The 23,124-nt window shown below is 38.8% G+C and overlaps 1 protein-coding gene across 3 annotated transcripts in view; it reads left to right on the top strand.

Annotated features, from left to right (window-relative positions):
- PLD1 (phospholipase D1) overlaps positions 1–22,619 on the top strand; it is a 166,375-nt gene extending 143,756 nt beyond the window's left edge. For all 3 annotated transcript variants that reach the window (XM_075202132.1, XM_075202133.1, XM_075202131.1), the window contains 6 exons: positions 458–571; positions 3,294–3,343; positions 7,031–7,165; positions 18,465–18,618; positions 18,948–19,065; positions 20,805–22,619. In XM_075202132.1, coding sequence (XP_075058233.1) covers positions 458–571; positions 3,294–3,343; positions 7,031–7,165; positions 18,465–18,618; positions 18,948–19,065; positions 20,805–21,029 — 796 coding nt within the window. In that variant the 3' untranslated portion in view covers positions 21,030–22,619. The remainder of the gene's footprint in view (positions 1–457; positions 572–3,293; positions 3,344–7,030; positions 7,166–18,464; positions 18,619–18,947; positions 19,066–20,804) is intronic.
- Positions 22,620–23,124: the final 505 nt, after the last annotated feature.

Below are 23,124 nucleotides of genomic sequence, written 5' to 3'. Positions count from 1 at the left end.
GGGGGGGGTTCCAAGTGCCTGGAAACCCCCCTCCAAGCCTGGGGCACTATATAATTGAGGTGGCTGGTCCTGCTCCCGCTTCACACAGCTCTGCTTGAAAAGGGAGAGCTGCGTGGACCTAATAGTAGTGCACGCAGCATTGCCCATGTATATTATGGGGATAGAGTTGGAGAGCAGCCAAGCACTGTCTAAAATTATAGCCACGCCCCCATGCATGCTGGTCACGCCCACTAGCGGCATGGTGTGGAAACCCCCTCTACAAATCCTGCGTTTGCCCCTGAGGCCATACTCCCATTGAAGCAGAAATTAGCCTTCAACTTGTTTTCCTCACTAAACATTAGATTTTTTTTCACTTTCCAGAACTATTAGGCTGCAAAAAACCTTCAAAAATACTATTTTTATGTTATCAAATGAAAGAGCGACATGGAGCTCAGATTGTACTGTGTCTGTTTCATAGGGAAAACAAAAGGTATCGAGTGTATGTAATCACTCCGCTGCTTCCTGGTTTCGAAGGAGATATTACAACTGGAGGGGGAAATGCTCTGCAGGCCATCATGCACTTCAACTACAGGTGACCTGGCACATCTTACACATAAACAGAGACTTAGAGAAGATACAGGATTATGTATCTACAAAAATTAATATGCTCCTTTAATGAGATGTTTTCTCTTCAGCTATGTACCAGATACTCATAATATTGTCTTTTGTATTACATTGCAGCATATGCTTGTCTCGATTTTAATTAATTTTCTATCTATCTATCTATCTATCTATCTATCTATCTATCTATCTATCTCATATCTATCTATCTCATACCTATGTATCTATCTTTGTCATATCTATCTATCTATCTATCTCATATCTATCTATCTCATATCTATCTATCTATCTCATATCTATCTATCTATATATCTCATATCTATCTATCTATCTATCTATCTATCTATCTATCTCATATCTATCTATCTCATACCTATGTATCTATCTTTGTCATATCTATCTATCTATCTATCTATCTATCTATCTATCTATCTATCTCATATCTATCTATCTCATATCTATCTACATATATCTATCTATCTCATACCTATCTATCTATCTATCTTTGTCATATCTATCTATCTATCTATCTATCTACCTATCTTTGTCATATCTATCTATCTATCTATCTATCTATCTATATATCTATCTATCCATCTCATACCTATCTTATCTATCTATCTCATACCTATCTATGTATCTTTGTCATATCTATCTATCTACCTATCTTTGTCATATCTATCTATCTATCTATCTATCTATCTATCTATCTATCTATCTATCTATCTACCTATCTTTGTCATATCTATCTATCTTTGTCATATCCATCTATCTACCTATCTTTGTCATATCTATCTATCTATCTATCTACCAATCTTTGTCATATCTATCTATCTATCTATCTATCTATCTATCTATCTATCTATCTACCAATCTTTGTCATATCTATCTATCTATCTATCTATCTATCTATCTATCTATCTACCAATCTTTGTCATATCCATCTATCTACCTATCTTTGTCATATCCATCTATCTACCTATCTTTGTCATATCTATCTATCTATCTATCTATCTATCTATCTATCTATCTATCTATCTATCTTTGTCATATCTATCTATCTTTGTCATATCCATCTATCTACCTATCTTTGTCATATCTATCTATCTATCTATCTATCTATCTATCTATCTATCTACCAATCTTTGTCATATCCATCTATCTACCTATCTTTGTCATATCTATCTATCTATCTATCTATCTATCTATCTATCTATCTATCTATCTATCTATCTACCTATCTTTGTCATATCTATCTATCTTTGTCATATCCATCTATCTACCTATCTTTGTCATATCTATCTATCTATCTATCTATCTACCTATCTTTGTCATATCCATCTATCTACCTATCTTTGTCATATCTGACTATCTATCTACCTATCTTTGTCATATCCATTCTTTCTACCTATCTTTGTCATATCCATTCTTTCTACCTATCTTTGTCATATCTATCTATATATCTATCTATCTACCTATCTTTGTCATATCCATCTATCTATCTTTGTCATATCTATCTATCTATCTATCTATCTATCTATCTATCTACCTATCTTTGTCATATCCATCTATCTACCTATCTTTGTCATATCTATCTATCTATCTATCTACCAATCTTTGTCATATCCATCTATCTACCTATCTTTGTCATATCTATCTATCTATCTATCTACCAATCTTTGTCATATCCATCTATCTACCTATCTTTGTCATATCTATCTATCTATCTATCTATCTATCTATCTATCTATCTATCTATCTATCTATCTATCTACCTATCTTTGTCATATCTATCTATCTTTGTCATATCCATCTATCTACCTATATTTGTCATATCTATCTATCTATCTATCTACCTATCTTTGTCATATCCATCTATCTACCTATCTTTGTCATATCTATCTATATATCTATCTACCTATCTTTGTCATATCCATCTATCTACCTATCTTTGTCATATCTATCTATATATCTATCTATCTACCTATCTTTGTCATATCCATCTATCTATCTTTGTCATATCTATCTATCTATCTATCTATCTACCTATCTTTGTCATATCCATCTATCTCTCTTTGTCATATCTATGTATCTATCTATCTCATATCTATCTATCTATCTATCTCATACGTACCTATCTATCTACCTATCTATCTATCTACCTATCTTTGTCATATCTATCTATCTATCTATCTATCTATCTATCTATCTATCTATCTATCTATCTATCTATCTATCTATTGTTCGTATATTATTGTTGGTATTATGATGATGAGACTGTTTTGTGTGATGCAGCATTTTGTCTTCCTGTTTACCCTTTTGTACAGGCATCTGTGTTTTAGCTCCCTCTAGTGCCCATTTTTGTGTAGCTTCTTCTTTTTTTTTTCTTTTTTGTCTTGTGGCTGCTGCACATTGTATTGTAGGAACTCTGCAGTTTCTATTGTCTCATCCTGTAATGTGGAGATGATAAAGTGCTAGTTTTGGCCGATTTTTCCTCTGTTTATCTAAGTTTATGAAATGTTGCACACATGCAGACTTGATACACATTGTTGCTACAGCTGAACTATTTGGAACACATTTTCCATTTTTCCCACCATGAACTGTTAAGTCTGTTTACTCACTGCACTCCCATTACTGTGGTTGTCTCCTGACTTTGCTGTTTTCTGATTGTCTCTCTTGTAACATATTTATAGAACCATCTGCAGAGGAGAACATTCCATTATTGAACAGCTGAAAGCAGAAAGTGAGTTTAATTTTTTCCCTTCTCTTGTTCCCATTGTGACAATTGTGAAATCATTTAAAAAAAATCATTTGTTAAATTTGGGTTTTGTTTTCTAGATAAATTAATATATTGTTTACCAGAAATAAAAATAAATAAATTTAAACTTATAAATGTCAGTGTATATTTTTGGGCAATGGTATTGGCAATAAATAATTTATTTACTCAGACACATTAAAGGTATCTAATAATGTAAAGAAATTACTAGAGTTCTTTTGGCACATGTTCTGTTAATGATCCATCATGATGTACCTAGACACAGGTCTGTGATTCTGTCCGGTAACAGATCATAAAGCAGATTAGCTAATGCAAGCAGGGCAAACAGCGCAGACCAGCCAGATGTATATATGGCTTAATATTATACAAAGGTGTCAGCGCTCAAGTGCTACATCTACAGGAATATATATATATATATATATATATATATATATATATATATATATATATAATGCACTAAGAACAACATTTCTTACCAAAACGCAATGTATCAAATATTAATAATGCCCATCTTTAAAGACCTTTTATGGCAATTTAAGTACTCTTCTGCTTGTTACTCTTATAAGGGATTACTATAAGTGCATTGTTGTGCGGAATGTTCAGCAAATTATGTTTCAATACTTGGAAAAATGGAGACCAGTAGAACAATATGATAAACAGTTTAACAACAGCAAGCTCTATACTCATCATAAATGTTGTCTCTCCATCCTAATTACAGTCAAGCCCATAAATATTGGGACATCGACACAATTCTCTTATTTTGGGCTCTATACACCACCACAATGGATTTGAAATGAAACTAACAAGATGTGCTTTAACTGCAGACTTTCAGCTTTAATTTGAGGGTATTTACATCCAAATCAGGTGAACAATGTAGGAAGTACAACGGTTTCTATATGTGCCTCCCACTTTTTAAGGGACCAAAAGTAATGGGACAAACTAAACAATCCTACATTAAACTTTCACTTTTTAATACTTTGTTGCAAATCCTTTGCAGTCAATTACAGTCTGAAGTCTGGAAGACATAGACATCACCAGACGCTGGGTTTCATCTCTGGTGATGCTCTGCCAGGCCTCTACTGCAAATGTCTTCAGTTTCTGCTTGTTCTTGGGGCATTTTCACTTCAGTTTTGTCTTCAGCAAGTGAAATGCATGCTCAATCGGATTCAGGTCAGGTGATTGACCTGGCCATTGCATAACATTCCACTTGTTAGCCTTAAAAAACTCTTTGGTTGCTTTTGCAGTATGCTTCGGGTCATTGTCCATCTGCACTGTGAAGCGCCGTCCAATGAGTTCTGAAGCATTTGACTGAATATGAGCAGATAATATTGCCCGAAACACTTCAGAATTCATCCTGCTGTTTTTGTCAGCAGTCACATCATTAATAAATACAAGGGAACCAGTTCCATTGGCAGCTATGCATACCCACACCATGACACTACCACCACCATACTTCACTGATGAGGTGATATGTTTTGGATGATGAGCAGTTCCTTTCCTTCTCCATACTCTTCTCTTCCCATCACTCTGGTACAAGTTGATCTTTGTCTCATCTGTCCATAGGATGTTGTTCCAGAACTGTAATGGCTTTTTTAGATGTTGTTTGCCAAACTCTAATCTGGTCTTCCTGTTTTTGTGGCTCACAAATGGGTTACATCTTGTGGTGAACCCTCTATATTCAATCTTGTGAAGTCTTCTCTTGATTGTTGACTTTGACACATATACACCTACCTCCTGGAGAGTGTTCTTGATTTGGCCAACTGTTGTGAAGGGGTTTTTCTTCACTAGGAAAAAAATTCTTCTGTCATCCACCAAAGTTGTTTTCCGTGGTCTTCCGGGTCTTTTGGTGTTGCTGAGCTCTCCTGTGCGTTCTTTCTTTTTAAGAATTTTCCAAACAGTTGATTTGGCCACATCTAATGTTTTTGCTATCTCGCTGATAGGTTTGTTTTGATTTTTCAGCCTAATGATGGCTTGCTTCACTGATAGTGACAGCTCTTTGGATCTCATATTGAGAGTCAACAGCAACAGATTCCAAATGCAAATGACACACCCAGGGCCACCATCAGGGGGGTACAGGGAGTACAATAGTATGGGGCCCAACAGTAGAGAGGGGCCCCACCACCCATAGGAGAGGGGACCTATTAGGGGAGGGGACCTCCACAGTGAATTAAGGGAGGTAGCAGGTGCCATTTCTAGGCAGCAGCTGCTCCTGAAATGTGAGAGTTGGTGTGGGGAGAGACCTCTATGTGTAATTAAGGATGCGGCAGCAGGCCCCCTTGTAGGCAGCATGTCTGCCTCCACTCCCAAGATGTTGGTGCCCCACAGCTGCCGTCATTTGCTCCAGTTCCAGCCCTCCAGGTGTCTGGCGCCCGGACAGAGCTGTGACAAGGCAGAGAGGCTCCCTGCAGCATCGCTGATGTCATATAATTAATAACGTCACAGCGCTATCATTGGAGAGGAGCCGAAAGGAGACAGCAAAAAGACGCAGAGGGGTAAGTAAACTACTGCAGGGATTAGATGGAACCGGGTCATGGGGGGGGGAGTGAATGTAGAGAATGCGGGCGGGAGGCAAATGTTGGGTAGAGAATAATTTATAAATGAGGGTGAAGTAGGAGAAAGAGGGAGGGGGGCCCTGCCCTGTCTGTTACATTTGTACTGGGTCCCGTAATTTCTGGTGGCAGCCCTGGACACACCTAGAATCAACTCCAGACCTTTTACCAGCTTAATTGATGATAAAATAAGGAGGGAATAGCCCACATATATCCATGAAATAGCTTTTGAGTCGATTGTCCCATTACTTTTGGTCCCTTAAAAAGTGGGAGGCACATATAGAAACCATTTTACTTCCTACACTGTTCACCTGATTTGGATGTAAATACCATCAAATTAAAGCTAAAAGTCTGCAGTTAAAGCACATCTTGTTAGTTTCATTTCATATCCATTGTGGTGGTGTATAGAGCCCAAAATATGAGAATTGAGTCGATGTCCCAATATTTATGGACTTGACTGTATGGGCTGTACACCTATTAGGACTATACCAAGGCTACAACATATTACACCTCCTACACAGATAATGAATGAGAAAAGGGATACACGCACCAATGTTCCATGGAACAGGGTAAACTCATACTACCAAAGTCGTGTGGCCTTGCAATGTTGCGACATAGCCTTGCATTTGGGGGGAGTGTCCTGTGTGGGTATGGGGGTAGCCTAAATTGCTAGAAGTGAAATTGGGAATGCTTGGGGGTACAGGGATGTAGTGAAGTATTTTTGATCCAAGTAAGAAAGACTTACACCATACTAAGTACATCAGAGATGTATAGGAGGAGGAATTTACCACACAATCATGTATTTGGAAGAGTGCAGAAAAAGAAAGTAGTGATGGCAAATTAAATTGAGGCTTCTTATGAAAAATGGTGCACAGTAAAAAGGTACTGTACCTCATAGCAAATTAGTTTCTACCTGCCATTGGTTATAACACCTTTTTCTGGAAGAAAACCCAGTTATTGCAACTTGAACAGACATTGCCTGCTCTCTAATAATGTGTCCTTCCACCTTGGGGAACTAGCTCACACTGATACATACAAGTTGTTATTACCTGCAGTCAATACAGAGATTTTTGAACTTACAAGTGCTATTTTCTATTATTTTCAGTTGGGGACAAGTGGTTAAACTACATATCATTCTGTGGTCTTCGAACACATGCAGAGCTGGAAGGAAACCTGGTTACTGAGCTGATCTACGTTCATAGCAAGCTGCTTATTGCTGATGATAATACAGTCATTATAGGTAAGAGAGTGAGCCCATCTTATCTAAGCTTCATGCAGGGCCGGACTGGGACTAAAAATCAGCCCTGGCATTTAAGGTACACAGGCCCACCTCAGTTCCAGCAGGAATGAAAATATGTGCCGCCGCGTAGCGGTGGCGCTGAACACGGCGTGACCTCATTGTGTTGTGGGTGTGGCCAACATGGGGCATTGATACATACATTATAATAATACATTACATTTAGCATTTTAGACAAATACACAGGCCCTACTGTTAGAAGCACACAGCGTTGCCTTCACAAGCAGTACGTTGTGAAGCGGGACATACCTCCCAACTGTCCTTGCAGTCGGACCAAATCCTGACTAAGGGAGACAGTCATCCAAATTCAGGACTGCCCTACCAGATTCAGGACAGTTGGCAGACTGTCCTGCTCTCTCCTACCTGTCTTGGTCACTTTCACCACTTGTAGCAGATGGTTTCTTTAGCTCAGTTCATTCTTGTCTCGAACCTGGAATATTGGATGCCCTATTTTGAAAAAAAAAATGGGTACATGAGATTTAGAAAACTCCAACCAGCCCCAATGTTAAAACAATAGCACTCACGTTTTATAATTAGGCCTCCCTCCAGTCCCCACAATAATAATATTCACATTAATTAAGTAGACCAATTTCCCTCCAACCAGCCCCAACATAAAATTAACAGTATACCCATTTACTCAAGACATATTTCCCTCCCTCCAAACAGTCCCAGCAATAAATTAAATAGCATTAAAATGTAATAAATATAGCCATTTTCCACAACCAATCCCGACAATAAATAATTTATATTCACATTCAATAAATAGCCCTTCTCCCCAAAATCAGCCCCATATTCAATTGATAGCCCTAAACCACCCCAGCATTAAATTAAAGGTTCTTTCACCTCACCTTAAATAATTAGCCCCCACCTACACTCCACCATTAAATAGCCTACCTCCCACACTATATTAAGATCCTCCCTTCCCTCACATATTATATTAAAATACTGCGCACGCACACACACACACGCTATATTTAAAATACTGCGCTCGCGCACACTATATGAACATGGCCAAACACGCACGTACACTATAGCAACATGGGGCCACACATGCACAAAATTAGCCCCACAGCCACACTGTTAGCCCCACTGGTTGTTAGCCCCACTGTCTGGTTGTTAGCCCCACTGTCTGGTTGTTAGCCCCACTGTTTTTCCTCCACTGTTTGTTAGCCCCACTGTTTATTTGTTAGCACCACTGTTTGTTAGCCCCACTGTTTGTTTGTTAGCCCCACTGTTTGTTTGTTAGCCCCACTGTTTGTTTGTTTGTTAGCCCCACTGTTTGTTTGTTAGCCCCACTGTTTGCTTGTTAGCCCCACTGTTTGCTTGTTTGTTAGCCCCACTGTTTGTTTGTTAGCCACACTGTTTTTCCTCCACTGCTTGTTTGTTAGCCCCACTGTTTGTTTGTTTGTTAGCCCCACTGTTTGTTTGTTAGCCCCACTGTTTGTTTGTTTGCTAGCCCCACTGTTTGTTTGTTTGTTAGCCCCACTGTTTGTTTGTTAGCCCCACTGTTTGTTTGTTAGCCCCACTGTTTTTCCTCCACTGCTTGTTTGTTAGCCCCACTGTTTGTTTGTTAGCCCCACTGTTTGTTTGTTTGTTAGCCCCACTGTTTGTTTGTTTGTTAGCCCCACTGTTTGTTTGTTAGCCCCACTGTTTGTTTGTTTGTTAGCCCCACTGTTTGTTTGTTAGCCCCACTGTTTGTTTGTTAGCCCCACTGTTTTTCCTCCACTGTTTGTTTGTCCCAGTTTGCCAGCCCCACTGTTTGCCACACTATTACTTACTTACACACACAGACACTTACCTTTTTACATCCAGCAGCAGCAGCACCCTGCGCGCTGGTCAGCCAACGGAGAATCAATGACTGCCGACTATGCAGTAATCACATGGGACGGCGCCTGTGGCGTGGTGCCGTCCCATGTGATTACTCACATAGTCGCCAGTCACTGACTCTCCGTCCGCCGAGCAGCGCGCAGGGTGCTGCTGCTCGGCAGACATGCGGACCGGCCCTTCTGGCCATCGGCCCTTCTGGCATTTGCCAGAAGTGCCAGATGGCCAGTCCGGCCCTGGCTTCATGTTATACCTTGCCAAAAGTTGCAAGGGAAAGCTTGAGAACCCCTTAAAATGCATCATGTGATGTCAATGTCCATCTGATTTAATCTTAAATTGTAACTGGTACAAAAACAATCACAACACAAAATACCCAATATCACTGTTGGAAAAAGTTTTGACTGCTAAGTATACCACAGATGTTGCAATGTTTAGCGACTTTAGACAAAGATGAGGTGCTGACTAAATGTTTTCATATAAGTCTTGATCAGCACAACTTTTAATCTTGGCTGTATGTTGGCCCACTTCTCTTTGCAGAACCCTGCTCACAGCTCTCCTATAGCTGCGGGCTGCTGGCCAAGGACACATACGATGTTAGCTTGCCATATATAAAGTTGTGAGAGAAACTGTGTTGGCCAGCATGGCACATTAGTTAGTATTGCTGCCTCACAACGCTGGGGTCATGGGTTAGATTCCAACCAGGTTCCCATATGTGTGTAGTTTGTATGTTCTACTCGTGTCTGTGTGGGTTTCCTCCCACACTCCAGAGACATACTGATCGGTTAATTGGCTAATGACAGAACTCACCCTAGTGTGTTTGTCTGTCTGTGTGGTAGGGAACATAGACTGTAAGCTCCACTGGGACAGGTCCTGATGTGAATGATTAAATATTCTCTGTAACGAACTGCATATTATGTATGTGCTATATAAATAACTGATGATAATAGTAATAAGTATTCCCATGTACAGTTTGCCAGTACTATCCAGTACTCACTATACTGTTAATGATTGACAGTCAGTCAATGAAGACTCTACTGCCATGCTTTAGGATTGATATTCTTTTGTTGCAATGCAATATTTAGGTTTTTTTTTCAAATAAAACATTCTCTTTAAGGAGCAAGTAAAGTCAGTATTTGACAAGTATATATATATATATATATATATATTAGCCCCTTCACCGCGGAGGCTGTTCTCACCCCTGTGCTGAGCACTTTTGGGTTCATCGCAAAAACTATTTAATGCCTGCTGATCAAAAAAGACCAGCAGGCAATAAATAAACAGGGTTACAATAGTGCCGAATTCTAAGTGCCCGGGATAGGGAAGTAGAGGCTCCAATACATCCTCCTCCTATATTTGACATTTCCCATCGACTGTAATATACTGTGGATTTGTATGCACATTTTTTTATCGGGGAAAAAATAATTTCCTCTGACAGAATCAGAAAACCCACAGATTATGGTGAGAAGTGATCTGTTGGTTTTCTTAATCAATTAAAGACAGAGAACCAGTGGGACTTTAGCACTTTAGGTGGTCATGTGGAGGACGAGTCCCTCATCATTTGCACTTAAGGGATTAAAGGCTGTGTATTCCTGAGCTGAAATGTATACATGAAATAACTAGATATACGTATTTATGCTTACCTAAGTATGTCCACCATGCTCTTCTTCACTCGTCTGCAGCAAGCTGCCATGTTAAGAAGGAGGTGCTTATTGTTTAACAGCTGTACAGGCTTGCTGTGCAGCAATGCACTGTGTAGGTGGCTGGATTCATACATAGGGACAGGGGCAGTGATGTCACAGCAACTCAAATAACTGCATTCTCAGCTTTTTAACTAGACCAGATCCCATTAGGACATTCCCTAAAGGTTTAGGAGGAGCTCCAGCTGTCTGTAATGGAGTGGACAGTTAATGCGTTACTGTTTAATAGAGCTGCAATGGAATTTCAGGGTAACACTGAACAATGCATTTTGTTCACACCTGAAACTTTCCATTTCTTTCAATATATTTTCTATAGCCTTCTGGAGCATCCAGGTGGTATTAGGCACCAGCTACAATGTTTTAAGTGGGGGAATTATACTCAGAGGAGATTCTAAAAATACCAGGCAAATTATGCATAAAATATGATAATGGACTGCAGGCTAATGTTACTGCTGTGATGACATACCCTCTATATGTTATTAGGACCTAGATAAACATCAGAACACATTTAGATCAAATTAAAGCAGACATACTGATTATTTTAAATGGCCCAAACATTATCCAGTTAGTATTTTGGGGTACAAACAATATTCCGCACAATCTGTTTATTCTCAAGCTTTTAAAAGAAGGCTAAATTTACATATGGAGAAGGAGAACAGATTGTGACTTCTATAAGGAAAAACATTTGACTCTCCACTCAATTTTGTATTTGCTCTCTTTGCAAAACAGCAGTTAACTGTGCTTACTATTACTGATCAATATATTGCATTTTATAATACTTATAGACAACTTATCACCGGAGGATGTTCTATATACAGGTTAGAATAGTATGCTATGCTAATTAATAACTCAGCCCTTCTTCTGACTAGTACTGCTTTCTCTGATATGTTGTCCACCGGACAGCTTCCTGGAGAAGAGTCACAAAGCTACCCACTAAACCATATGGTGCTATGTAGAGCTTGATTTATCATCATCATCAGCAATTAATTATATAACGCCACTATTTCCGCAGCGCTGTACAGAGACCACACATACATCAATCCCTGCCCCATTGGAGCTTAGAGTCTAAATTCCCTAACACACACACACAGATGGAGAGAGATACTTTGATCGAATTTTGAATTTGATAGCAGCCAATTATGTTTTCGGTGTGTGGGAGGAAACCGGAGCACCCGGAGGAAACCCACGGAAACACGGGGAGAACATACAAACTCCACACAGATAAGGCCATGGTCAGGCATTGAACTCATGACCCCAGTGCTGTGAGGCAGAAGTGCTAACCACTAAGCCACTGAGCTGTTCCTTTTAGTATACTGAGCGTGCTGTGTTGCAGGAACCTTCCTGGAGGCAGGCACACACATGACGTAGCCAGCTTTTTGTTTTTACCAAGTCTTATTTATAAGGCATAACAACAACCTATAACTCAAGCTGGGTACACATTACAGAAATTTCAACCAACTTTTTATGCCGAGCGATTTTACATGCGACCGATGGTCCGATCGCTCGGTCCATGGACTGCATACACACTAGCCTTGTTTAGGATGATAAAGGGAAGAGCGGACGTCCCTTTAGCGACTTTTTACAGCTATGTTGTCGTGAGCAATGACTGTAATTTCGTACTCACTCTTGTGGATCGGTCGGAAGTTTATACACACTACACAACGGAAACGAGATTGGAACGATAATATTAAACGGTACGACCAACCAAATGAGGCGATAATCGTCCATTTGGGGAGACTTTCGACCACCGTGTCACTGTACACACTGACCCGACTTTTGAACGAGCGGTCGTATGTCAGCTGTTTGAGCCGATTATTGGACGAAAACCGTGTAGTGTGTACCCAGCTTTAGTCTAAGTAGCAAAAACGTGCTGTAAAATATAAAAATGAATTAGACCATCAGTCTAATTATCCTAACTTGCACTAGGTAGCTACACTGTAGGTTATTTGCTATAAGTTACTGCCTATTAGTACTGTTTGCACCATGAAGTAAATAACATATAATGAATAAAACATATAACAACCAGTTTACATTTCTTTGCAACATAGTTAATTTGCTGTCTATTTTAATTACAGTCCAAAATGTTTTGTTTCCTGGCATTACATTACTGTTTCTGTGCATAGTAAAGATAGGAAAATGATGTCTGTTTTTATTCACCTGTGGCATCTGCTTGGCTTAATTTCTTTATTACCCTTTTTGACATGATTTGTTCCCCCATATCTTGCAGATGAGTTCTGGGGTGTTAGCGGTGGATGTCGGGGATAATTAGTATAGCAAAGCTGGCCACACAGTCTGATTGTTGGATCTGATTGTTGGATCTGATTGTTGGATCTGATTGTTTGTTAGAGAATAGTTAAAGATAACCTGGGAATCCAACCCTTGGGTACCACTGATCTAGACACAGATGTATAATTAAGAGGATTATGTGTTATCCTCCACCATATCCATTGAACAACATGTTACAATAGACACCTTACTGCATGTGCTTGGGCACAAAATTGTGATATTCACGATTTTGATAATGTTACTGATGGTTGCTTTATGCATAGAGAAAAGCATGCTTCAAGAGTGGGCTAACTGTCAAAATGTGGCCCATCTGTCTTGAATCAAAGTCAAGCTTAGTAATTAAACTTGACAAACCTTCTATCTGTGCTTTGAAGAACAGAGAGTGCTCTAGATTTTTTGGCATTGTCTGTACTGTAGGATCACATGTTTAGTACAAAAATATTCCTAATCATGTAGCTATTAAGAAAAGAGACAACTCAATTTGCACATTTCTTTTTTTTTTCATTGAAATGTTTTAGTTAACTAGCTAAAAGCTTCATGTGAAGCCATGTGCACTGTGGTGCAAGTAATATGACAACGAAATCTCACGGCTCATTGTGGCTTGGAATTCAGAAATAGAACTTTTTGTTACATTTTGAATTTTGAAAGTTCATTAATGTTTTTATTGAATAGTTTCCAATAGCAAAACAGTAAGGGGAAATTATCAAAGGGAAATAAAAATGGAAGATAGGGTGTAATCATTGAGCATTGTCATAATGTAGAAGGGCCAGTCTAGTGTATCAAACATTTTTGCCCAGTCATAAAGAGGTCACCAGAACAAAAAGCAGCTCTGTCATGGTTGCCAGATTTGGCCAAATAAGTCTATGTTGTTAGTTACCATATATATAATATGTTCATTACTCAATATTACACAATTGGGCAGTGTCAACAGATGTATCCAAATTAGGGCATCTCCACAAACACTCACCAGTCTTTGTGGTACAAAGTGACAGCTTTGAATTGAAGTGTTGTTTCCATTAGTTGAACTTGGACGTTTCATCAGTACACAAAAGTATACTATATTGTTGTCCATATCTCTCCAAATTCAATATTATTGGAGATTGGGGACACATGGAGTGCTCTTGCATTGGGGATACAAAAGGAATAGAATGTTTCAAGAAACATTTCTTTAACTAAGGAAGGAGAAAAAAAATGGAAGATCTGTAATCAGTGGTAATGCTAAGTGCTATTTATTCAAAAAGGGAGCTATACACTTAAGTCTACAAAGTAAACTAGTATAGTTAGGTTGCTGTGTTTCCACCACAGGAACTTAAAAATTGTCTGTCCCATTAAGAGGTCCAGAGATAGAGCAAAAGAGATGCATGGGACACAAAGACAGTTATTTTCAGAGGTAAATAGAACAGATGAGATACTTCAACCTAGAGAGAAGGGGAGCAGAGAGCATATGAGATCCGATGAGAGAGAAGGGGAGCAGAGAGCATATGAGATCCGATGAGAGAGAAGGGGAGCAGAGAGCATATGAGATCCGATGAGAGAGAAGAGGAGCAGAGAGCATATGAGATCCGATGAGAGAGAAGGGGAGCAGAGAGCATATGAGATCCGATGAGAGAGAAGGGGAGCAGAGAGCATATGAGAGCTGATGAGAGAGAGGGGGAGCAGAGAGCATATGAGATCCGATGAGAGAGAAGGGGAGCAGAAAGCCTATGACATCCAATGAGAGAGAAGGGGAGCAGAGAGCATATGAGATCCGATGAGAGAGAGAAGGAGCAGAGAGCATTTGAGATCCAATGAGAGAGAAGGGGAGCAGAGAGCCTATGAGATTCAATGAGAGAGAAGGGGAGCAGAGAGCATATGAGATCCGATGAGAGAGAAGGGAGCAGAGGGCATATGAGATCTGATGAGAGAGAGGGGAAGCAGAGAGCATATGAGATCTGATGAGAGAGAGGGGAAGCAGAGAGCATATGAGATCCAATGGGAGAGAAGGGGAGCAGAGAGCATATGAGATCCAATGGGAGAGAAGAGGAGCAGAGAGCATATGATATCCAATGGGAGAGAAGGAGAACAGAGAGCATATGAGATCCGATGAGAGAGAGGGGGAGCAGAGAGCATATGAGATCCGATGAGAGAAAAGGGGAGCAGAGAGCATATGAGATTCGATGAGAGAGAAGGGGAACAGAGGGCATATGAGAGCCGATGAGAGAGAAGGGGAGCATATGAGATCCGATGAGAGAGAAGGGGAGCAGAGAGCATATGAGATCCAATGGGAGAGAAGGAGAACAGAGAGCATATGAGATCCGATGAGAGAGAAGGGGAGCAGAGAGCATATGAGATCCAATGAGAGAGAAGAGGAGCAGAGAGCCTATGAGATCTGATGAGAGAGAAGGGGAGCAGAGAGCATGTGAGATCCAATGACAGAGAAGGGGAGCAGAGAGCCTATGAGATCCAATGAGAGAGAAGGGAAAGCAGAGCGCATATGAGATCCGATGAGAGAGAGGGGGAGCAGAGAGCATATGAGATCTGATGAGAGAGAGGGGGAGCAGAGAGCATATGAGATCTAATGAGAGAGAAGGGGAGCAGAGAGCATGTGAGATCCGATGAGAGAGAAGGGGAGCAGAGAGCCTATGAGATCCAATGAGAGAGAAGGGGAGCAGAGAGCATATGAGATCTGATGAGAGAGAGGGGGAGCAGAGAGCATATGAGATCTGATGAGAGAGAGGGGAGCAGAGAGCATATGAGATCCAATGAGAGAGAAGGGGAGCAGAGAGCATATGAGATCCGATGAGAGAGAAGGGGAGCAGAGAGCATATGAGATCCAATGAGAGAGAAGGGAGCAGAGAGCATATGAGATCTGATGAGAGAGAGGGGGAGCAGAGAGCCCATGAGATCCAATGAGAGAGAAGGGGAGCAGAGAGCATATGAGATATGAGGTGCCAATAAGTTATTTTCTGGACCCATAGCAGTGCAGCCAGAGGTGCCTGGGAGGGTGCTAGCAGGAGTTCTGTCTTCTTGGTATGATTTTTAAGAACATGTGGAACAGACATATGCTACCTGTTTATGCAGTCGCATGCTATTATTTTAGCTCTTAGACATTATTTTATTCCATATAAAGGATAAAAGATATTTCTGGCATTTCATTAGTGGGCAGGATCAGGATTAGAATGATGCCTTATGTCCTTGAAAGCTTGCTGGTATTTTCACAAGAATTAGCTTTTAAAGAAATCACCTTTACACTATGCTTATTACTTTTCTTTGTTAAAGTAATCTACTTTATCATCTGTTTTACTACCAACATGTTAGTACCGTCTATTGGGATATTGGGAGTAGTATCACAGAGTGGTATGTATTATTAGTTTGTAGTATTATTTTTTGTTTTAATCTATAGTATTACTTGCATTGCTGACACACAGCGCTAGGGCCCTATCTGTATGGAGTTTGTATGTTCTCCCCATGTTTGCATGGGTTTTCTCCAGGTGCTCTGGTTTCCTCCCACAATCCAAAAACATAGTGGTAGGTTAATTTACTTTTGACAAAATTTACTCTAGTGTGTGTATGTGTAGTAGGGAATATAGACTTTAAGCTCCACTACAGTTAATAAATAAAATAAATAAGATGTTTGAGAAATGTGTTTTGCATAACTGATTCTTCATCATATACAAACGTTCCTGTGCTAGAATTCCTTGTAATAATACATACAATTGTTTAAGACTTTTGAATCAATGTATTTTAAGCATTGTTTATTGATGGCAATATGAAAGGCACAATAAAAATGCATAACATTACTACTACAGTAAAAATTTAATTAATGCAAGAGCCCTGGTTTAAAGTTCATAATCTAGCTATTGTAAAACTGAACAAATGGATGCTATTTGTTTAAGAGCTGCAATATTATTACCTTACTTCACACATATGGGATTATATTAAACAGGTGCAAATTTTAGTCTTTCTTTTATTACTTAATATCACTGATGCTTCAAGCTGCTTGCAATTCCTTCATCTATAATGTTTAGTGGAATTGGACAGAGTACATAAACCCATGTTTACAAGTCACAAATCAAATAACCTACAGCCTACTTTTAATGAACTCCATTAAATGAGGCTGACAAGATCACATATTTGAAAGTAATGATTATAGAGTAACTAACCATAAAAATGTATTAAACTAAATAACAGATGCATCTACTAAAGCTTCTAAAGGTGGGCGGATTTTGATGTTTATATCAGTTAATGTTAAATCAGTAATGTGATCATTGGTGTTTTGAGATAAGTTGGTGATTAAAGGGTTTGCCCACTTCAGTATAATCAGTCTTCCTCCAGGTATTCAGGTAATCCCTTTTATTTGTCAGCATTGCTGATTTAAGCACAGCACTCTGGCTGATGAGTTTATTTACTCCCAAAACTTCAAGCAAAGGTTGAATAGTATGTACTCTATGGTATGTACTCTATGGCATGTACTCTATGGTATGTACTCTATCGAGTAAATTTATCACCCTCCAAAAGTGGAGATGTTGCCTGTGGCAACCAATCCGTTTCTAGTTATCATTTATTTAGTACATTCTACAAAATGACAGCTAGAATCTGATTGGTTGCTTTAGGCAACATCTCCACTTTTTCAAACCTACAGCTTGATAAATATACCCTTTGGGGCATATTCAATTAGCTTTCGGGATCGTGGCTAGGCGCGGCCGCTTCCTTTCTGATATCGCTGCACCCCAGATTTCCCTTCGCACCCTATAGGTTGGCGAAGGAAAATCTGCAATGTGGCGGTACTGTAATTGCACTTTATGTGCGCGGCCACGCGTAACCGCGATCCCGGAAGCTAATAGAATATGCCCTTTAGAATTTAGCCGGATGTAGATATGAATCGCAGCGTTATGATGGTTAATATCAAAATCCCAGAGTTCCCTTGGCTCTGTCCACCAGACTTTCTTAATGTAGATGAAATGTGTGGTTCTGTGAAGTTATTTTTACATACGGAAAAGGAACACATACTGAGAATTACACCATATACTAAGTACAAAGCAGTATTGTGCAGTTGGTCAACACTGAATAACATATTTTTCAGGGACAAATCTTCAAATCTGTGACTACTCCAACAGATCATAATTACTGTGAACCTGTGACATATACAGTTTGCTACTTTTTTGTACCCTTGGTTCTGGAGTGTAATTATTAAAATAGTTAATAAGCATTTTAGGTTTCTACAGATGACTGTAGTATGATGTAAATTATGTATTGATCTAGAGGAAAGTCACCTTTGACTTATCCAATTTAATTCCTTTTACAACTATATAGTTACACTCTAAACCTGTTGCTGTCAGTTGGGATCAGAACAAGTACTATGTTACACAGACACTGACACATGGACCCAGGATGGCATTCTTATCTGATTACTGCTCTGCTAATAAAACAATTCATCATTTTCATTTATTCTTCAGGATCTGCTAATATTAACGACCGCAGCATGATGGGAAAGCGTGACAGTGAGATGGCTGTTATTATACAAGACACAGAAACTGTTCCCTCCGTCATGGATGGGGAGGTTTATCAAGCTGGGAAATATGCCCTGTCACTTCGGATGCATTGTTTCAGGTACACCAAGTCTAATGCAATAATCTGAACATTCTATAAAAGTCTTCTTGTCATGACACTCTTACTGCTTGACTCAAACACTTATGGAGTAAGACTTGTATTGACTAATGGCTGTTAAAATGAGTTAATCAAAAGAAATAATTAATTAATATCCTTGTACATACATCCTTTTTGTGCTGCTAAGATCTCATGGTGCAAATGAGCTCCAGAAATGTAGTGCATTAAAAATGTTACATTTATAACATAATTTACTATGTGTGTGAACTAGTGCAAAATGTGTCATAGAATGTTGAATGTATTATCTGTACTTATGTCATTTTCTACTCTAGGCTTCTTCTTGGTTGCTTTAATGACCCCTCACTCAACATCCAGGACCCTGTTAGCGACAAGTTCTTCAAAGAGGTGTGGGTGGCAACAACTGCTCGGAATACAACCATTTTCGACAAGGTGAATTTATTTGTGCTCATTTCAAGTAATGGTGTAACATAGACAAGCGCTGGGAGTTTCCCATTGTAGATGGGTGCATCTGGGTACCACTGTTTTTTTCCAGTTCTGAGCCGAAGGGCTGGAAAGTGGTACAATAATACAGAAGATCTGTGATTAGTTCTCCAAGATGTTTGGAACAACCTCCCTGCCGAGTTCCTTCAAAAACTGTGTGCAAGTGTACCTAGAAGAATTGATACATTGATACTGTTTTGAAGGCAAAGGGTGGTCATATTGATTTGATTTAGATTTCTCTTCTGTTCATTCACTTAAAACTTTTGCATATTACTGTATATTCTGGGTGTCACATTTAAAACCTTCCTTGAAATTCCAATTTTTAAAGCCTGAAGCACCTGGAGGAAGTGGTCAACTCCCAGAAAAACAAACTAGAAATTAGTGAAAGAGAAAAGGTGCACTTCTTTAAATTAATGAATTGTGTACAAGTGAATAAATTCATTGGAGACGGCAGCCAAGGACAATTGAGATCAATGTGTATGTGCAAGTAAAAAGAAATTGTTGTCCGGCGCTCACAAATAAACAATATATAAGTCACTATGTGTCAGCCTATACATAAAGGAGAATTTTGTGCACAATATAGCTATATTGGTATAAAGCTCACCTGCCAGCGTCAAGGCATCTCCTGTAGGGGAGTCCCTCCAAAGCCAGTGAAACAAACATATATATTGTTTGTTTGTGTTCGCCAGACAAGAATTTCCTTTTGTTTGCATATACACATTGGCCTCAATTGTCCTTGGTGCCGTCTCAAATGATTTTTTTCACTTGTACACATTTAATTAATTTAAAGAAGTGCACCTTCTTTTTCTCTTTCACTTATATCAGAGCAGCCAGTGAAATATATTATCTCTGTGATAAATGTAAAATATACTGACACGTTATAAATAGATTTGAATTGGTTACTCACTAGGGGCCTGATTCATTAAGGATCTTAAATTAAAAAGTTTCTTATTTAAGTCCCTGGACAAAACCATGTTACAATGCAAGGGGTGCAAATGAGTTTTCTGTTTTGCACATAAGCTAAATACTGACTGTTTTTTCATGTAGCACACAAATATCAACTTTAAATTTCAGTGTACAAATAAGCTATCAAGTGTTTGTGTGTTACATGAAAAAACAGTCAGTATTTAACTTATGTGCAAAACAGAAAACTAGTTTTCAGCCCTTGCATTGTAACATGGTTTTGTCCAGGGACTTAAATAAGAAACTTCTTAATTTAAGATCTTTAATGAATCAGGCCCTAGAATTTGAAAACATTGAAACTATACTTCTAGCCTTAATCTTAGTATTACTGTAGATAGCATATTACAGTATGCTAATAAACAACACTGTAGAAAAAGTGTCTGTTACAGGCTTATTGTGGCAAGTTTTGTTTACGATGTTCCAGTATGAAGCATTTGGAAATCCCCTTTAGTAATAGTTTGGCTTTGTGTGGCTTACAAGATGTTGCTGACCTACAAGTACAGTCTCCTGTCTTGAAAACCACAAACTATAGACTCCTAATGATCTGACCTCATTTTTATGAATTATTATTTATTAACTGCACTTCATTATGCATAAGACAATGCAATGTGTTTACTTCTTTACTACAGTATAACCTATAATATATGTATATATATTATAATATATGATGCAAACTCAGGGACTATCGCACATTTACCACTGTGCTTATGTCTTTATCCAACTAGGTGTTCCGATGTCTTCCCAGTGATGAGGTGCACAACTTTGTCCACCTGCCTGAATTCCTTTCTAAGTCAGCACTGGCCATACAGGACCGCGTGAAAGCGCAGGAAGAAGTGCAGAGGATCCGAGGGTTCGTGGTCCAATTTCCGTTCTTATTCTTATCTGGAGAAAATCTCTTACCATCCATGGGAACGAAAGAGTCCATGGTGCCTATGGAAACGTGGACCTGAAAGGAACTTTTGTAAATGAAAACAATGTCAGAATTGTCGTGTGGCCACAGAATATTCAGGGACAGGGATCATACTAGAAGATACTGAAACATTAATCAATTTTCCTTTAGGCTAAAAGATTTGCACGGATTGATTGGCATTGGTTTCCCATGTCAAATTGGAAGTACTTTTATTAATTATACTTTTCATATTTAATTCCCTGCCATAGCACACATTTTCTTTTAATAACCACTATTTTTAGATAACTAATAATTATTGGTGGTAAATGTTAACAAGCCATGTATGTCCTCATCCATTGTTCTTACTGTATAGTCCAAATGATCTGATTATTGTACAATGCATGGTCTCTTTATTTATGTGTAACCTGAATTGAACGTATGACATAACTAGTTGGTAGGGGGAAATTTACGTTTCAGATTAAAGTATGCCTGTGAATAGTAAAGGTTTCCTATAGTGAAACCAAGACATCCTGTGGCTGTCCAGCTGCTGTTGAAGTGTATCTCCAAGTGGCTATCAGTTCATGCTGGCAGTTGTAGTTCAACAGTAGACCGACAGCACAGATATCCTACCAAACCTATTCACAGTATTAAACACTAACATTGCTATTGGCAGAGCTGCTAACTGCATTTGGTGCCATGTGCTGACAAATGTTAGTGAACAGATGGAAAGTGAGGCCTATATCTTTTCTCTGTGATCTTTCCTGTTTAGGGATTAAGAATTACATTCCGATAGAGGGCCAGCCATGAAATCTAGGTGCCAACTACAGCTGCTTGTTAGCTTATGCCAGGCAATACTAAACTCCACTCTACTGTATGTCCAAAAAAAGGACCACCCAAAGCTATCTACTCATTGTCATATATGTATTTATTGAATTGCACATGTGCTGTACTTTACACAGCACTGCAGACAGAGGGCACTGTTGTGCAATAACATTTGTAAAGATTGAGCCATAGGGAACCCAATTACGATGTAACGGAACGTTAGTTATAATATCAAAATATGTTTCTGTGTTCTAATTCCTTGTCATACATTCCTTGTCATACATTTCATTTACTGCTAACAAAAATACAGAATTTAGTTTTACTATGGTCCTTCATTTTAAATGGTACGTCTAATTTGGTCCATACGTGATACTACTGTGGAATTGTTCTAATCTTTTTGTTGTAGTTCTAAATTGTAAATTCAGTTGTTCCAAACTGTCAGAAATCTCTGATCTCATATTTAATTGATGCTAAATTCCATTAATCAGCAAGCCCAGTGCTTTTTTGGTAGACATGTGAGATGAAATGTATAAATGTATGTTTAAGTTAAATGGCAGAATAAATGTAAAAGAATAATGTAACATGCAGAATATATTTTATATGACTGTCCAGGATAACTTTGTATACGTTATGTAGAATTTTGTTGAGGGTGAACCAAAATGCAGTTAAATAGACTTATTTTCCTTCTGTGAAGGGTATTCTACAGTACAGCTATGTATACTGCATGCCTTTGTCATCCCTTGATTTTATCTATGCTACTCACTGTAATTATATTGTAATTAATTGTTTCAACAAATGTATTTGTTTTTAATTAAAATATGGCAACCTGTTTGTTTGCACGTTTGTTTTCTAGTTATCAAGGATATATCTGCTACCTATTACGACAAATATTTTTATCAGCAGAGGCTTATTCCAAAGTTTAAAACTCCACCGATTTTGGGCGTAAGATGCCATCCAATCCATCTGTGGAAACAACGAGTGGCCCACAAGAGATTTTTGCATAGTACAATTTTTAGAGTTTTTTGTAGTGATTATCTAGACTTATACAAAATTGATCTCAGTATTGGACATACACCAATGTTGTTTTTCATTTTGCACATGTACACCAAAAATGCCCATGCATACATCCATATCTAGAATTTTGCACATCATTGACTTGCATCACCTTGTACCTGGATCAGGCAGAACATGGGCCAGCATAAGCTGAGTACATTAAAGGCCTATTCACATAATCAGACATGGACTCGTATCACAATTCTCCTTTTAGGAACTGTATTTCTTGCGGGTAGTGGAAGGCTGGTGCAATGATACACAATGATGATGACCATCAGCAG

The sequence above is a fragment of the Mixophyes fleayi genome, chromosome 3 (genome assembly GCF_038048845.1).
Source record: "Mixophyes fleayi isolate aMixFle1 chromosome 3, aMixFle1.hap1, whole genome shotgun sequence".
NCBI lineage: Eukaryota > Metazoa > Chordata > Amphibia > Anura > Limnodynastidae > Mixophyes > Mixophyes fleayi.
This window is presented reverse-complemented; position numbering and strand designations above follow the sequence as displayed.